The sequence below is a fragment of the Triticum aestivum genome, chromosome 2A (assembly GCF_018294505.1).
Source record: "Triticum aestivum cultivar Chinese Spring chromosome 2A, IWGSC CS RefSeq v2.1, whole genome shotgun sequence".
NCBI classification, from domain to species: domain Eukaryota; kingdom Viridiplantae; phylum Streptophyta; class Magnoliopsida; order Poales; family Poaceae; genus Triticum; species Triticum aestivum.
The window spans coordinates 70,806,051-70,822,748 of record NC_057797.1 but is presented as its reverse complement, the minus strand read 5'-3'; the positions used below and the strand labels follow the sequence as shown (position 1 = coordinate 70,822,748).

Sequence of the window (16,698 nt, the reverse complement as noted above, 5' to 3'; positions counted from 1 at the left end):
GGTCCCTTTGCTGTCCTGGAGCGCATTGGGAAGGTGGCTTACCGCCTTCAGCTTCCGGCGGGTGCGCGCATCCACTATGTCTTTCATGTGGGGCTGCTCAAGCCTTTCCGTGGAGAGCCACCCGTGGTTCCTCCTGCGCTGCCGCCGATCACCGACGGGCGTCTTCTTCCTGAACCGGAAAAGGCGTTGAGGGCTCATCTGCGTCGCGGCTCCTGGTACGTGTTGATTTAGTGGGCTGGACTTTCAGAGGAGGACGCTACTTGGGAGCAGCGGGAGGAGTTCCGCCAACACTACCCAGACTTTCAGCTCGAGGACGAGCTGTTTGCGCAGGCGGGGAGAGATGTTATGACCGGCCGGACCTATGGCCGTAGGAGGCCCACCGGGCAAGCTTAGCCCACAAGTTATCTTAGTTTTATTTCACGTCATGGTTATATAAACAAGTTACAAAACTATTTTCAGATTTAAGCAATAAGACTATTCTATTGCCCGGCTCCCAGAGGAGCCGGAAACCCTAAACCCTAGCCGCCTCCTGCCTTCGCCGCAGCCGCACCTAGCGCAAGGACGGCGCCACGCCGCCGGCCGCCGCGCTCCAGCCCTCGCCCTCCTCCCTCGTTCCCCTACAACCTACACCCAAGACCGGGGAGAACCCTAGCTCCTATCAGCACTATACTTGTTTGTTTGCACGAATTTGGCTTCTTGGAAGAAAAGCAACAAAATACATCAAATACTCCCTCCATTCCTAAATATAAGTCTTTTTAGAGATTCTAATATGGATTACATCTGAAGCAAAATGAGGGAATCTACACTCTAAAATACGCCTATGTAGTCCATATTCAAATCTCTAAAAAGACTCGTATTCAGAAACTGAGGGAGTAGAACACATATAAATTAACTACTCACTCTGGCTCATAACAACGACAAATTTCAAGACGAATTAGTCCTTGATGCCACTCAAAGATGCCTGTGCGTCAGATGAGATACTTTTGGAGGTACAGGGGCGGGCAAAGGGCACAAGCTTCGAAGTTGTTCAGACGCTTCACCGTCACAACCTCTGGATAAACTCCAATGGAGGATTGATACTTTTTCATGCTCATGACACCGGAAGAGGATCCTCTACCGTTCGGCAGCCTGCCGTTCTACCACTGACATGTGGGCCTGTGGGAAACCTGGCCCACATGTCAGCGGCCCAACGTCACCTAGCGCACGGCAGAGGAGCCGTGTCCCATGAAACCGGGGCAAAAGTACACCACGTTCACGGCCGCAGAGGGGAACCTCTCGGTGGAGAGGGACAGGCATGCCCCATCCCCAACGAACACAGCGCGGCATCGGCGGTGTCCTCTTACCTTATGAATTTTTTAAAATTTGCGAGCCTTCTCAAATCCTTGAAAATTTTCAAATTCGTAGACTTTTTTCAAATGGGCGAACATTTTTATAATTCATAAGCTTCTTCCAAATCCATGAACTTTTTTCAAATTCATGAACATATCTTAAATACATGAATATATTTTTGAATTCGTGAGCATTTTTTTAAAAAATTCGCCCATAGCTTGTGGGCTGTGAGCGCCATAGCGACCTTTTGGCGCCTGAAGTGCCTATCCATCTAGAGATACTCCAGAGATGGATTGATTAATTAGCCGCCCACTTCGCTGCACTAAGTAATCGGAGTCACCAATGCATGCATATCCATCTAGAGATACTCCAGAGATGGATTGATTGATTAGCCGCCCTGTATCTTCGCTGCACTAAGTAATCAGAGTCACCAATGCATGCATATCCATCTAGAGATATAGATACTCCAGAGATGGATTCATCTGAGTCTATTCAAGACACGACCTCCAAATGAAGGACGCACGCTCAACCGGATACTCCACTATTTTTAGGGGATCGGTTAGAAATGCCCTAACAAGGTTGTTGGAGGAATCAGTTTAGGGAACATATCATTTCAACCATCGACATATTGAGTTCTCTCCTCACCAATGCATGCATATCCATCTAGAGATACTTCAGAGTGGATTGATTAATTAGCCGCCCTGTATCTCGCTGCACTAAGTAATCAGAGTCACCAATGCATGCATATCCATCTAGAGATAGATACTCCAGAGATGGATTCATCTGAGTCTATTTAAGACACGACCTCTAAATGAAGGACACACTCTCAACCGTCTTTCTGGCTTGATTGATCATAGCCCTAGGATAGAGATCGGAGGCATCAACCATGTCTGTTTTATATGCTTGTAAGCTCTGCTTCCTCCTTGCTCTGCTGAATTCGGCCAGCCACGCCGTCGCCGGCAATGTGGCACCACCGACACTGAGCGCCGGATTCAGTCTGCCTATCGTGTCCAACCACAACACAGCCGGCGGGCTCGGGCAGTTTGACGCGAACCTCACGAGCATAGGTCCGCACATAGCACCCGTGGGGTGGCCCTTGTACGGCGTCCTCGTCGGCGTTGGCTCTGGCCAAACCCGGCACTTTTACAAGCTCGGGCTGGACCTCGTCGGCAATCTGACGTGGATGCAGTGCAAGCCCTGCGTGCCCGAGGTTCGGCAGGAGGGCGCCGTCTTCAACTCTGCTGAGTCCCCTCGCTACAAGCACATGAAGCCCGCAGACCCCAAGTGTACGCCCCCCTACACCCCCTCCGGCCAGAACCGGTGCAGCTTCTACACCACCTCCTGGAACGTCGCCGCGCACGGCTACCTCGGCAGCGACACGTTTGCCTTCGCCGGCAGCCCCGGCGCAGGAGGACACAACAGGGACGTTGACAACCTCATCTTGGGTTGCGCACACACGACGAACGGGTTCGAGCACCTGGACCACAACATTCTCGCCGGGGTCCTGAGCTTGAGCAGGCACCCGACGTCGTTCATGAGCCAGCTCACCGCACGCGGGCTGGCCGACTCACGGTTCTCATATTGTCTCTTCCCCGGACAGAGCCACCCCAACGCCAGGCACGGGTTCCTCCGCTTCGGCCGCGACATCCCGAGGCACGACCACGCGCACAGCACGCCGCTGCTGTTCACTGGATCGGGCTACGGCCAAAGTAGCATGTACTACATCCACGTCTTCAGCATCAGCTTGAACGGGAAAAGGCTTAACGGGGTAAAGACGGCGATGTTTAGGCGGGATCCACAAACCCGTCGCGGGGGGTTCGTCGTCGACCCCGGGACTCCCCTGACCAGGCTGGCTCGCGCGGCGTATGACGTCGTGGAGGCCGAGGTCGCGGCAAACATGCACAAGCAGGGGGCGCGCCGCTCGACGGTGCCGGTGCAGGGGTACCGCCTCTGCTTTGGCTCGTGGGGCCACGCGCACCTCCCGAGCTTGACCGTGACCCTGTACGAAGACGCGACCAGGCTTTTTATCAAGCCGGAACTGTTATTCATGAGGGTGAACCATGAGCACCTGTGCTTCGCCGTCGTGCCGGACGAGGAGATGACGGTGCTCGGCGCGGCGCAGCAGGTGGACACGCGGTTCACATTTGACCTCCCGGGGAATCGTCTCTACTTTGCCCAGGAGCATTGTAGTGCTGACACTCGCCCAACTGTCTAGATCCTAGAGAGTACTATATGTATCTGCGCCAAATGCATTCATCATTAGTTGGTGCATAAACCGATGTGGGAACAATTTAAGAATAATGGGTTACATTCCTAATTATAATGCTGAATTTAATGATGATGATTGGTGCATTCTTACCCTACCCTCTTTGGAAGCATTTTGCAGGATGTTTAAGTATGAAAGATTCGCTGTTTTTTCTTTCCTTTTAGTATTCACTATTTACTATGGTTTACTTTGTAGACTCCCTCCGATGCAAATTATCTGGAGGAAAGCTATGTATGCCAAAATGTGAATTTAGATTATTATTACCCTCCTGGAGATATAATACTAGCAAGTTGGGGAGACTGTTTGATTTCTACTGCTGCTGTACATAGTTTTTGTGCAATATGCCTCAAGTTTCTGCGGCATCAAGTAATAAACATTACTGTGCGCTAGATCAGTTTCTGTGTATATGAATCACGGACCGACTACTTGCTTGCTCGTAGACTGGTTTAGTAATAAATTTCTCGCTAAATGTCAAAACACCCCTGAACTTGGTATGAGTGCTAGCCGATGATTTTCAATTGTAGGCTATCCAGTGTCAGGCAATAGTTGTTGTTTGCGCTGTTGCACATTTAGTAATTATTTGGTATTAAAAGAAGCAGTGGTGCAATTTTTGTTGAGAAACTGAGCTTTATCTGGTGATTTATGATCAGATGCGTTCTCAGGCCGCTTATAGTGAGCCATTCGGCTTCGGCGCTGGTAATTATAGCCTCCCGTGGGTTGGGGTTAAGATAGTCTAGACATTTTCTTTGAATCGATTGACGCATGAGCTTGCCTTTTACCAGATCTACAAGTATTTTGTTGCGTGTGCGACTTGTTTTACATATTTTCTTTCTACATTCTAGGGTGTGTGATGTGTCAAGCTGTTGTTGACTTGATGCGTGTGTTGTGTTTCAGTCTTTTAGATGCAGGCATTGTTTGGTGTTGGTGCCATTGAGATTGATGGTGACGATGTTGTTACTCCAAAAGGTCGCAAGATTATCATAAAATGACAAGACGAGCCGGATCATGCAACTTGTGCTTTGCTTGCTGGCTGGCGAGTGAACTGGCGTTGAAATTGATGCCAATTACTCCTTGTTTATGTGTTTCCGCCAACTGTGGACTTTTTTTTTTGCAGAAAGTAGGGAGATTTCATAACTCAAGGTGGCTTTTCAGTCGTACACAAATTTACAACTTCGTCTGTGCCCGTACCAAACCAAATGGCAGTATGGGATATACTACGCCCATAAGCTGCGAGGCTATGACTAACTTTATTTTGAGTGCACCTAATATGCGTAATAAAAATCTTCCGTGGGTCCTCTAACATCTGGATGTCTCGCACAAGTGTACTGTATCTCGAGCGGTCCTCATGACTCGCGTTTAACATTGAGACTGCCCGAGCACAGTCCAACTCAATGGCAATGGGTAAGATAGTGCGGTGAAGAGCAAGATCAAGGCCTTCCTTACACGTCATAAGCTCTGCCTCTAGTCCATCATCGCATATGGTGATTTGTCTGCATGCAGTAAAAATAATAGCACCGGTATCATCTCGAAGCACCATTCCACCACGAGCCGCCCTCGTTTCCTTGATATAACTTCAATTTCGTCCATCCATGGGCAGGCAGTGACCAGGAAATCTCCTTTTGCTGGTTTTCCTGCATGTTGCATGTCGTAGCTGCTCTGGCTAGCTAGTACGTGCACCACCACTTTGCCTTTCTCAATGTTCCCCGATGAATGTTGTTGAATGCACATGAAAGAGCTTATATACCCCAGGAAGCGTCGCAATGCTTCTGTTGGAGGGGCTAGCTTCCCATGCGTGAGTTCATTTCGAACGTACCACACACGCCACATGGGCATCAGGAGATGACCACCATGCGAATATTTTCCGTGAGCGGCTCGAGCAGGGTAAAAAGCCACTTTGGTCCGGTGTTGCGAACAACATCAATGTCTGGCAATGGCCAGTACGAGGCCATGGCACGCCAGATAGAGGTTCTTTGCAAGGGGGCACCTACACATTGCATGGAAACTGTCTTCCCGTTCCACACCATAAATGGGGCACACGTCAGTATGTTTGAGGTGGCGAGAAAATTTATTTTTTCAAGTAGCCAGAGAATTGGACACAAGCCTCCATGCAAAGTCACGTACCTTGGGGGGAGCAGGGCACCCCCATATGATCTTTCAGATGGCGCGACGAGCATCCGGTGCCCTGCTCGTGGCGGGTGCCGATGGACGCTCGCGTTCGTCCATGGCTAAGCGATAGGCGCCAACTGTGGACTTCAATGCAATGGAATCTTTCAACGAAAGTAACATGGTAAAGATGACTTTCTTGTGTTGCCCATTGTCTATGTATGTTTAATTTCCTGGTTGGTTCATTTCGGAAACGTTGGGTTTTTACTGCCACAAGCATCCTTTTGTTCAACCATCAATGGTTGCACCGGGCCCCTGAAGTTCATTATAATTTTTTGCGTGCCCACCCTGAGCAGAGTTTTAGATTTGGTTTATGTTGATGATTGGCACTCCTTATAACTAGTGTCAAAATTGACGTCAATTACTCCTTTGGAATCCTTCAACGAAATGAATTTAATGAACCACTAGTTATATTATATGATTTCAACCAGAAAATTTGGTTGACTCACCTTCTTAGTAGAATTAATGATTTAACACAGATGAAATATAAATCTCTGATTTCTCACGAAAAGCATGCTTGAACATACACATGTGACGTGTGTGTATGAGTTGCGCTTAGGACCAAGCAAGTAAAATTCATGAAAAAATTTCTATGGAAAGAAAAACTCATTTTGGTAGAAAATGAGGGGAAAACTGATTCCTATTTGATTTTCTATCTTTTTTTTAGGATTAATTATACTAATTTCGAGATTTTTCCTAGATTGACCACTGAAGAAACTTTGTAGTAAGAACAATACATCACACATCACATGTTTCCAAGTTTCTTAAAAGCTTCAGATTTTCCAAACTTATCTAGAAATTTATATTCTTTTTTTTTCAATTTTATATTTTTCTACGCAGGTTATTAATATAGCAATGGTGGTCACATGTACTTCCTCCGTCCCCAAATAAGTGACTCAACTTTGTACTAGCTTCCAAAATAAGTGACTCAACTTTGTACTAGCTTTAGCACATAGCTAGTACAAAGTTAAGTCACTTATTTTGAGATGGAGTGACATAAGTTATGCCAAGTGTGGTCTCATAAAATGTATGACTTACTCTACTGTGTTGTCACACGTGCAAGTGTGCATACCCATTTGTGTACTCGATGTTTAGTATATTGCCGTGCCAACAAACCTTTTGAATCCTGCCAAGGCAAAGGCCCAACCAAGCCCACAAGTTGACCAAGGCACTAGCCAAGTATTAGGCATACGGAGCCACGCATGTCTAGCTTCTACCTAAAAATGACCCAGATTTAGGTAGAAAATGACTAAGCTCAGAATCCGTCAATTTAGGCGACAATCAGGTAGTTTGGCGGGCTTTTAGGCAAGGTCCGGTACGTGCCTCCTAGTGCCTACCCAAACCTTTCAGCCTCCATGTATGTATGGGCCAACCATAGTGGCCCAACAACCTTAGCGTCTTCTGTTATTTTCACAAGGTACGTGGGAAGTCTGCTCATTCAACTGGATAGGATAATAGGATGAGCATCTCGAATACTGGTGTTTGAAGGTCTTGTGGACGAAGTTGTGCTCCAATCTCCTCAGATTGGATGCGTTTGGTTTAGTGGAGTTGTGGATATCTGAATTCTGGACGTAGTGTTCAAATCCCAAGGACGGTGCTGGGGACGTAGTTCCTGTACGTGTACTGCTGTCCTCCCTAGTCAGTCGGCTAAGCAGAAACAAGAATAGAAAGAAACCAAGGACAGAGGAGGAAGGGAACATAAGCACAACTGCTAGGCTTAATGAAAATATTGTCGTGGAACTGCCATGGTTTGGGTAACGCTGCAGCAATTCGTGCCCTGCTGGAAGTCCAGCGCTCTTGTAACCCCGAGGTAATGTTCCTGTCGGAGACACACCTTGACGATTATCCGGCTGAGTGTTTAAGGAGGAAATTGCAGATGGATGTGAAGGTTGTTTCGGTCAGTGATGGCCGGAAAGGTGGACTAGCAATGTTCTGGAAGAGGGACTCGGGTGTCCAACTAATCTATGCATCACCAAACTATATTGATGTTAAAATTGAGGACTCAAGTGGCGAAGAATGGAGGTTTACTGGGATGTATGGAGAATTTAAGTGGCAAGAAAAATATAGGACTTGGAACCGTATGAGGATGTTGGAGCAGCAGAATAATCTCCCATGGGTGATTGCGGGATACCTGAATGAAATTTTGCAACTATCTGAAAAAGAAGGAGGTAATCCGAGGCCAATGCAATATATGGATGCATTTAGAGATGCACTCACTGACTGCAATCTTGAGGATATTGGTTTTGTAGGTGACAAATTCACATGGAGGAGAGGACGTCTTCGGGAAAGACTAGACCGAGCTGCTGCTAACTCGGGATGGCCCCAGATGCACCCTCTTGCTGCGCTGATAAATATGGAGTTTAACCACTCAGGATCATCGCCCTATACTGCTAGATACTGAATACTATCGCCAAGATAACCCTCCAAACAGCAGGGGGCGGAAGTGCTTCGAAGCACGTTGGCTGAAAGAACCTTCGTTTGGAGAAGTTGTGCAAAAGGCATGGGACGAGGCGAGTGGGCATGCCACGGGAGATGTACTTGCTAAATTAAAAGTAATGCATGCATGCTTCCATGTTTGGGACAGTAGGGTCCTAAAGAAGCCTAGAAAACGTCTTAAGAAATGCCAGCAAGAACTGGAGAATATTATGAGAGATGCTATGACAGATGAGAATGAAAAGAGGAGGAAAGATATAGCAGCAGAAATTGAGATGCTGCTAGAACAACAGGAAATATATTGGCTACAGAGAGCCCGACTAACTTGGCTGTTAAGTGGTGACAAGAATACAAATTTTTTCCATTTGTTCGCGTCAACAAGGAAGAAACGTAACCTAATTAAAAAACTGAAAAATGCACATGGGGATTGGCTGGAAGGTACGAATGTGTTGAATCCGTTCATTAGAGATTATTTTGCTAACCTGTTTTCATCCGAGGTGAATGCAACAGATCCAGATTTCCTAGCGAAGATTCAGCAGCGTGTCACGGCAGCGATGAATGAACAATTATTAGCTCCATTTACTGAAGAGGATGTCAAATGGGCTGTGTTTAGCATCGGGGATTTGAAAGCCCCGGGGCCGGATGGGTTGCAAGCTATATTCTATAAGAAATATTGGCACATAGTAGGCCAGGAAATTACGCAGGAGGTGCTGAAGGCTATAAACACCAAACATATACCTGCTGGGTGGAATGATACTACCGTGGTTTTAATACCGAAGGTGGACTGTCCTGAAACTATTGCTCAATATCGCCCCATTAGCCTCTGTAATGTGATTTATAAAATCATTTCCAAGATGCTTTCAAAGAGATTGAAAGTGATCCTTCCAGAAATAATTGCTCCAACTCAAAGCGCTTTTGTTCCTGGTAGGCTGATTACAGATAATGTCTTAATTGCGTATGAATGTGTACACAAAATTAAGAATCAGAGGAATGGAACAGAAGGTATTTGTGCTGTAAAATTGGATATGCACAAGGCCTATGATAGGGTGGAGTGAGTCTTTTTGAGAAATATGATGTTAAAGATGGGATTTCATGAGGATTGGGTCAACACGATGATGGAATGTGTTTCCTTAGTTCAGTATAATATAAGGTTCAATTCATAGGAAACTGACAATATTGTGCCTACTAGAGGGTTAAGACAGGGAGACCCCTTGTCACCCTATTTGTTCTTGTTGTGTGCAGAGGGTCTTTCAAGTGTACTAATGCATGAAGAAGAAGTTGGTGGCATTGATGGGGTTAGGGTGTGCAGGAATGCACCGTTGGTCTCTCACTTGTTATTTGCCGATGATTCCCTTTTTCTCATGAAAGTAAATAGGTCTAATGCAACTTCCTTGCAAGGTGCTCTTCAAGCCTACTGAAACAATTCTGGACAACTAGTCAGCGTGGGCAAGTCAAGTATTTTTTTTTCACCCCAAATACACCCGTGGAGACAAAGGCAGAGGTATGCAACATACTTAATATAAATACAGAGGCCATATCAGATACGTACTTCAATCAGATGCCGAGCTACCCTGATTTATGTATTCACGATGTTGTGCTTACTGCGTGTTGGTATATATGGTGGATGCGCCGTCAGGTAACACATGAAGGTGCGGTCCCTCCGGTGAACAAGTGTGCACTCTCTATTCTAGCAATTACTTCAAATTATTCTAAAAGTTCTGCGAAGGTGACCAGTGTTGTAAAGGAGAAATGGGTAAAACCAGCCGGGGGATGTTTGAAATTAAATGTTGATGCCTCTTATCATGCGGAGGATGGAACTGGGGCGACAGGTGCTGTTCTCCGAGATTCCTCAGGTACCTTCCTAGCTGGACGTTCTCGGTTCATTCCCTATGCCGCTTCTGCCCAAACTATGGAGGCGATGACCCTTCAAGATGATTTACTGCTAGCAAATGAGGTTGGCTATAATCGCCTTCAAGCAGAGTCTGATTGCATGGGTGTTATAGATGCATTATCTGGAACAAGTCAGTGGTATGACCAAGCAGGTCCGATTTATGCATCGTGCACGAAAGATATTGGTTTGGTTAATTTTATGCATTGTCATAGGGAAGCTAATGTAGTGGCGCACGAAGTAACTAGGTTTTGTTTTTCACAAAAAGTTGATTGTATTTGGCACGATGAGGCCCCTAGCTTTATTCTGCAGTTTTTGTTGAACGATGTAAACTTTTTTTGAAGTAATAAAATGCGCCATGATGGTTTTCCCTCAAAAAAAGTTTTAACTTTCTAATAATTTTTTAAGGGATCCCATACCTTTATTAATTTGGTTATTGCTCCAAATTAACTTTAACATTTGACCTCTCGGGGAATCGTCTCTACTTAGCCCAGGAGCATTGTAGTGATGACACTCGCGCAACTGTCTAGATCCTAGAGAGTACTATATGTATCTGCGCCGAATGCATTCATCATTTGTTGGTGCATAAATGTGTGGGAACAAATATAAGAATAATGTGTTGCATTTCTAATTACACTAGTAGAAAAAGGGTCAAATGTTCAGCTCATTAGTCCCGGTTTGTAATTGAGTCGGCACTAATTTGACCATTAGTGCCGGTTCCAACGGCTAGCTGGGCCGCTACCATTAGTACCGGTTCGTGGCGAATCTTTAGCACCGGTTCGTGCCACGAACCGGTACTAAAGAGAGTGGTGGCAGAATGTTGTCAGTCTAGGACCCCTCCAGCACCTTTAGTACCGGTTCATGGCACGAACCGGTGCTAAAGGTCGTCCTATATAAACCCTTCGTCCACCAGCGAGCGAGCTCTATCTGTTTTTCCCTTTTCCCCTCTCCTCTCTGTTCTTCCCCCTCTACCTCGAGCTCATCTCACATTTTGCCCAAATTTTGTCAAGATTTGAAGGCCCCCATCCATTCAAGTGATCACAAAGGTAAGCAACTTTGTCCTTTCATCTCTTATTGCTAGATTAGCTTTTGCAATGCTTTATATAGTCATTAATTTATGGGTTTTAGTAATTTGGGAGGAATTATATGTCGTAGTTTATATGGTTTATATGCAATTTGAGCTCAAAATAACTCTTAGTTTGCATATGTAGGTGTGGTTTACTTAGTGCCTTCCCGTCTCCGTCCTAACCATCGTCGATCGTCCGCACCGTCTTGTGGCCGGCACCACCTTGTGGGGTGAGCCCTCTTGTTCGTATATTTTTTATAAAAAAATCATGTTTGTGTGATTTAGATATATAGTTACTTGTATAATTATCTTACCCGTACGTTGTTTGTTATTCATAGTGCCATGGTTTTGATATCCGTCCCCGCCGGCCCTCGTCCGGGTTATGATTCAGATGTGGTATATTTTCTTTTATAACTATTTTGTTGCATTTCGTGTTTATGACAAATTATGCCGATCAAATTGACATAGATATTTTTATCTAGGAGGTATGTGAACCGGAAATTCCAACCGACCCTATTGTCGAGAGTTTAAATTTAGTTGAAAGAGAAAACGAGTATTTGAAAGAAAAATTGAAAAGAATTGAGGGGGAGAAGATGGAATTGGAGTTGCATGTTGCCGATGTCGTCGATGATCACAAGATCAAGATGGAGAAAATGCGCTTGAAGATTAGAAAGATTAGAAAATATGCCATTCATAGTGAGGCTTGGTATCATTATGCTGTTGGAATTGTTACCTTAGTTGCGATCTTGATCGCATTTGTTATTGTATTTAAATTCTTTATCTAGAGAGCTATTTATATGTTTGCTTTATGAGAATAAGTATTGTATGAACTTTATGTATGAACTTGTATTAATTTGGTCTATTCGGTGTTGTGTAATGAAGATGAGCCGGCAATGGATGTAAGATGACCGATGCTCTCCCCAGTTCATTGAGGGCGTGCATACTTTTCTGATTGCGGCTCAGGAAAACAAGCGGGCAGATGGTTTTATGCCTTGTCCATGTGCTGGCTGTAAGAATGATCACAATTACTCTAACGCAAGAACCATTCACATCCACCTGTTTGAGTCCGGTTTCATGCCCCACTATTGTTTGGACCAAGCACGGAGAAAGAGGGGTTATGATGGAAGAAAATGAAGAAGAAGAGGACGACGATAGCTATCATGGTCATGGGTTTCCTGAATACGATGATACAACAATGGAGGAAGAAGTTGAGCTGGCAATGCGGGAAGAAGCTGAACAAGAGGCATCAGATGAGCCAACTGATGATTTAGGTCGGGCCATTGCCGATGCAGAGAGAAACTGCACAAGTGCAATGGAGAAGAAGAAGTTGCAGCGCATGTTAGAGGATCACAAGAAATTGTTGTACCCGAATTGCGAAACTGACAATAAAAAGCTGGGCACCACACTGGAATTACTGCAATGGAAGACAGAGAATGGTGTATCTGACAAGGCATTTGGAAAGTTGTTGGTAAAGTTAAAGAAGATGCTTACAAAGGACAACGAATTGCCCGAGAGTACGTACGAAGCAAAGAAGGTTGTCTGCCCTCTAGGGTTAGAGGTGCAGAAGATACATGCATGCCCTAATGACTACATCCTCTACCGCGGCGAGTACGCGGATTTGAACGCGTGCCCGGTATGCAGTGCATTGCACTATAAGATCAGCCGCGATGATCCTGGTGATGTCGAGGGCGAGCGCCCCAGGAAGAAGATTCCTGCCAAGGTGATGTGGTATGCTCCTATAATACCACGGTTGAAACGTTTGTTCCTAAACAAAGAGCATGCGAAGGTTATGCGATGGCACATAGAATACCATAAGAAAGGCGGAAAGTTGAGATTACCCGCTGACATGTCGCAGTGGAGAAAAATCGAGAGAAAGTACAGGGAGGAGTTTGCAGGTGACACAAGGAACATATGGTTTGGTCTAAGCGTAGATGGCATTAATCCTTTTGGGGAGTAGAGCAGCAACCATAGCACCTGGCATGTGACTCTATGTATATATAACCTTCCTCCTTGGTTGTGCATGAAGCAGAAGTTCATTATGATGCCAGTGCTCATCCAAGGACCTAAGCAACCCGACAATGACATCACTACTAGGGAAAAGCCTATACACAGAATTTTACCAGTAGCGCTGTACAAAATCAAGCGCTGCTGCTACTTAGTAGCAGCACGCGTAAATAAACCGCGCTACTGCTATGACTTTAGCAGTAGCGCGTACTAGCGAAAAGCGCTGCTGCTACATTTGAACTGGGCGCACATGGCTAGCCCAACCTAGCAGTAGCGCGTATAATGGCCCAGCGCTACTGGTAATCTCCTTAGCTGCAGCGCGCTTACGTGTAAAGCGCTGCTGCTAACGGAAATAAAATAAAGTGAAAAACAAGTAAAAAATTAAATGAAAATGAAAGAAATAGAAAAAGGAGAAAGGGAAAAAATAAAATGTAAAGAAAAATAAAAGAAAAAAGGGAAAAAAGGAGAAAGGAATAGCAGTAGCGGGTTTCAGTAAACGCGCTATAGATAACTTAGCTATAGCGCGTTTCCGGAAACGCGCTGCCGTTACGTTTCACTTAAACAGCGGTTTCCCCCCACCCGCCCCCCGGCCACCAATTCTTCCCAAAATCGTCCCTCGCCCTCGCCGCCGTCTCCTCACCGCCGCCACCTGAGGCCGCCCTCAGCCTCACCGCCGCCGCCCGAGGCCGCCCTCAGCCTCACCGCCGTCGCCCGAGGCCGCCCTCAGCCTCATAGCTGCCGCCCAAGGCCGCCCTCCACGTCACCGTTGGCGCCCTCCACCTCACCGCCACCTGAGCCCGCCCAGGACCGCCCTTGCCCGTGCCCGAGCCCGCCCTCTCCGCCCCTGCCTCCGTCACCGAGCACCTCCCCGCCACCGTCTCTCCCCTCTTTATAAGTCCCCACCCCTCCCCCTCACTCATCTCTCTCTGTATTTTAGAGAAAAAAATTAGATGTTAATTAGATGTTTTTCAGTTAGGGCACTAGAGTTTTGCTAGGTTAATTAGGTTAGTAGTGCTGCTAGTAGTATTGGTACAGTAGGTTAATTAGGTGATGTTAAATGAATAACCTAAATGAATGAAATTAGTAGTTAACTGATTTTTTTCCTTTCATCATTATAGAGCACTAAAGTTAACTAAATTTTGTTCTATTAGTAGTTAAATGAATTTTCTTCTACACTGTTTGCACATGTGGTTGCTCGTGTATATTTGGACACTGTTTGCAGGGAATGATGCTTAGTGGCCTATGTTTTGCCGGAATGTTGATTCATTTCTTTTCCGGCAAATTTCAGGTTCTCGATTTGTCCACTTTTTAGCAAAGCTCATGCCAAAAAATTTCGTGAATTTCGGCATGACTTGTGCTACAAACTAGGACATATCGAGTGCCCGTGATTTGCCATACCAGGAAGGAGTCAACATTCCTGCAAAATAATAGGCCTTTTTTATGTCATTATTCATTTTATTAGGTCTAGAATTAATTGACTAGATTTAATCATAGGAAACATGGCTAACAATGATGAAGGACAGGGTTCTGGTGATTGCGACGACGCCTACCGGGCGGCAGACGAATTTTTTAGCCTTACCGATGATCAACCGATGTTATTGCTGGGCCCACCAGTGGCATCGGGGACTGAGACCGACACGCAGACCGGTGCTGAGACTGAGACCGGCGCTCAGACTCAGACCGGCATCGAGACCGGCGCTGAGACTGAGACCGGCGCTGCCTCGGGGAGCGAAGCCAATGTAGAACCGAAAGCAAAGAGGCAACGGGTTCCTAACAAACTCAGGACTACTAGAGTGGTGGTCACGGAGGTGGACGACGGCAATTTTGAGCCAACGGCGCCCGAGGAAGCGCGTCGATGCTACGGCAATCAAATAGGCTGCATCGTACGGACAACCGCCACCATCAACGATGAGAAACTACAGAAGATAGAAAATATGAGGAGCTCCCTCCTAAAGAAGTTCACCAGATATTCTTGTTCCCGGGACGGAATGAGAAGGATTATAAAGATCCAGATGAGGACCCGACAATGAAGAAGATAAAAAAACACGCCATGACCAAGTTTAGCGACGCGTTGGCCGCCTGGAAAAATCGAGTGAAAGCAAGGATCATCGACAAGAAGGAACCCTACTCCGAGATTGTAAAGGATAATCCGACAATCATGGAAGAGCAGTTTCAAATATTCAAGGAGGCTCGCGAGGCCGAAGCTGCCAAAAAAAAGTCTAAGTACATGAAGGGGCTTCAAGAGAGGAACATTGGGAGCCACCACCTCGGAAGCCGTGGTTACGGCGGAAAGAGGTCCAAATGGGCCAAGGAGGACGCGGAAGCCACGAGTCTGGGCATCCCAAACCCCTTGGCGGAGTTCACCGTCCCGCAGGAGTGTGACGTCCTCAGGGCCCGACACCGTTGGGACCCAGTGAAAAAGGTTTACGAGACAACACCGGTCATTACGGAGTTCATGAGACTGCTAGTAATTTTAGTTTCTGATCAATTCGACTGCACACGTTAGTCATATTTGTAAACGATCATTGTGCCTTTTGCAGAGAGAGCAGCACAGGATTGCGGCCGAAAGCGACTCACCGTCTGAGGCATTGGCGAGGCCCAAGTGGGACACTCCATTCAATCGGGCGTTGAACATATTGAAACAACAACCGGTGGATACTCGACCGTCGTATGGATGCGTGCACGGTGTCGGAGACGGCGCCACGTGGAAGAAGTACTACCGTGAGACCACGGAGGAGAGAAAGGAAAGACGGAGGTTCAATGAAGAAAACATCGACAAGAGGGTTGAGATTGCGGTTGAGAAGAAATCAACTGAGATAGTCGCAACAGCGGTAGCTGCCGCAAAACAGGTGGCTTTAGATATTTCTACTACCTTGGTTCCGACCGTTTTCAATTGGACCAGGCAAAATCCAAAAAAGATGCAGCGGACTTTCCCCTTGCTGACTTCTTGGCGGGGAGCAGCTCGACTAGCGTTGCACCAGCACTTGCAGCTGCACCTGCTCCCGCACCGGCTCCCGCACCGGACGTGCTAGGCGGTGCTTCGTCTTTGGCTGAGCTCAACGCCCTCATGGTATCTGTCACATCGGCCCCCTTCAATATAAATGTATAATCTCCTGTTTTCGTTGCCTTTCGGATGTCTCACGTCGCAGACTTTTCTTTGCAGGCCGACGAAACCCCGTGCACCATATTGTACACCATCGGCGACCAGAAGGTGGAAGTGGGGAAGGCGACGATAATGGAACCAAAGGAACCATTGTTCCACAGTCGGCCGATCCCCCCGAACGTCTTCAAGGTTTCTGTGGCCAGTGTCAAACCGGACCACGAGAATTTGCCTCCTCCAGTACTACTGGGGGATGACGACGAGACACCGCGGCGGCTTGGTGATTGTTGCAATGCTGGGTGGGTCCTGTTGTGGCCAAAGAGTCTGCTTCATCTGGAGGCGGCCGGGAGCACACCCACGAGCACGCAGCCTCAGCAAGGTATGAACATCAACAGCCCACCTACCCAATTATCGTCGGGTGTCGGGTTGGTTGATAGCGGACGGGGTAA

General features: G+C 46.7%; 1 protein-coding gene across 1 annotated transcript; it reads left to right on the top strand.

Annotated features, from left to right (window-relative positions):
• Nucleotides 1-262: 262 nt before the first annotated feature.
• Nucleotides 263-3,777, top strand: LOC123187559 (probable aspartic protease At2g35615). The gene has a single exon (XM_044599459.1). It carries the CDS (start codon nucleotides 2,216-2,218, stop codon nucleotides 3,542-3,544), a length of 1,329 nt encoding a protein of 442 aa, XP_044455394.1. The 5' UTR covers nucleotides 263-2,215; the 3' UTR covers nucleotides 3,545-3,777.
• Nucleotides 3,778-16,698: the final 12,921 nt, after the last annotated feature.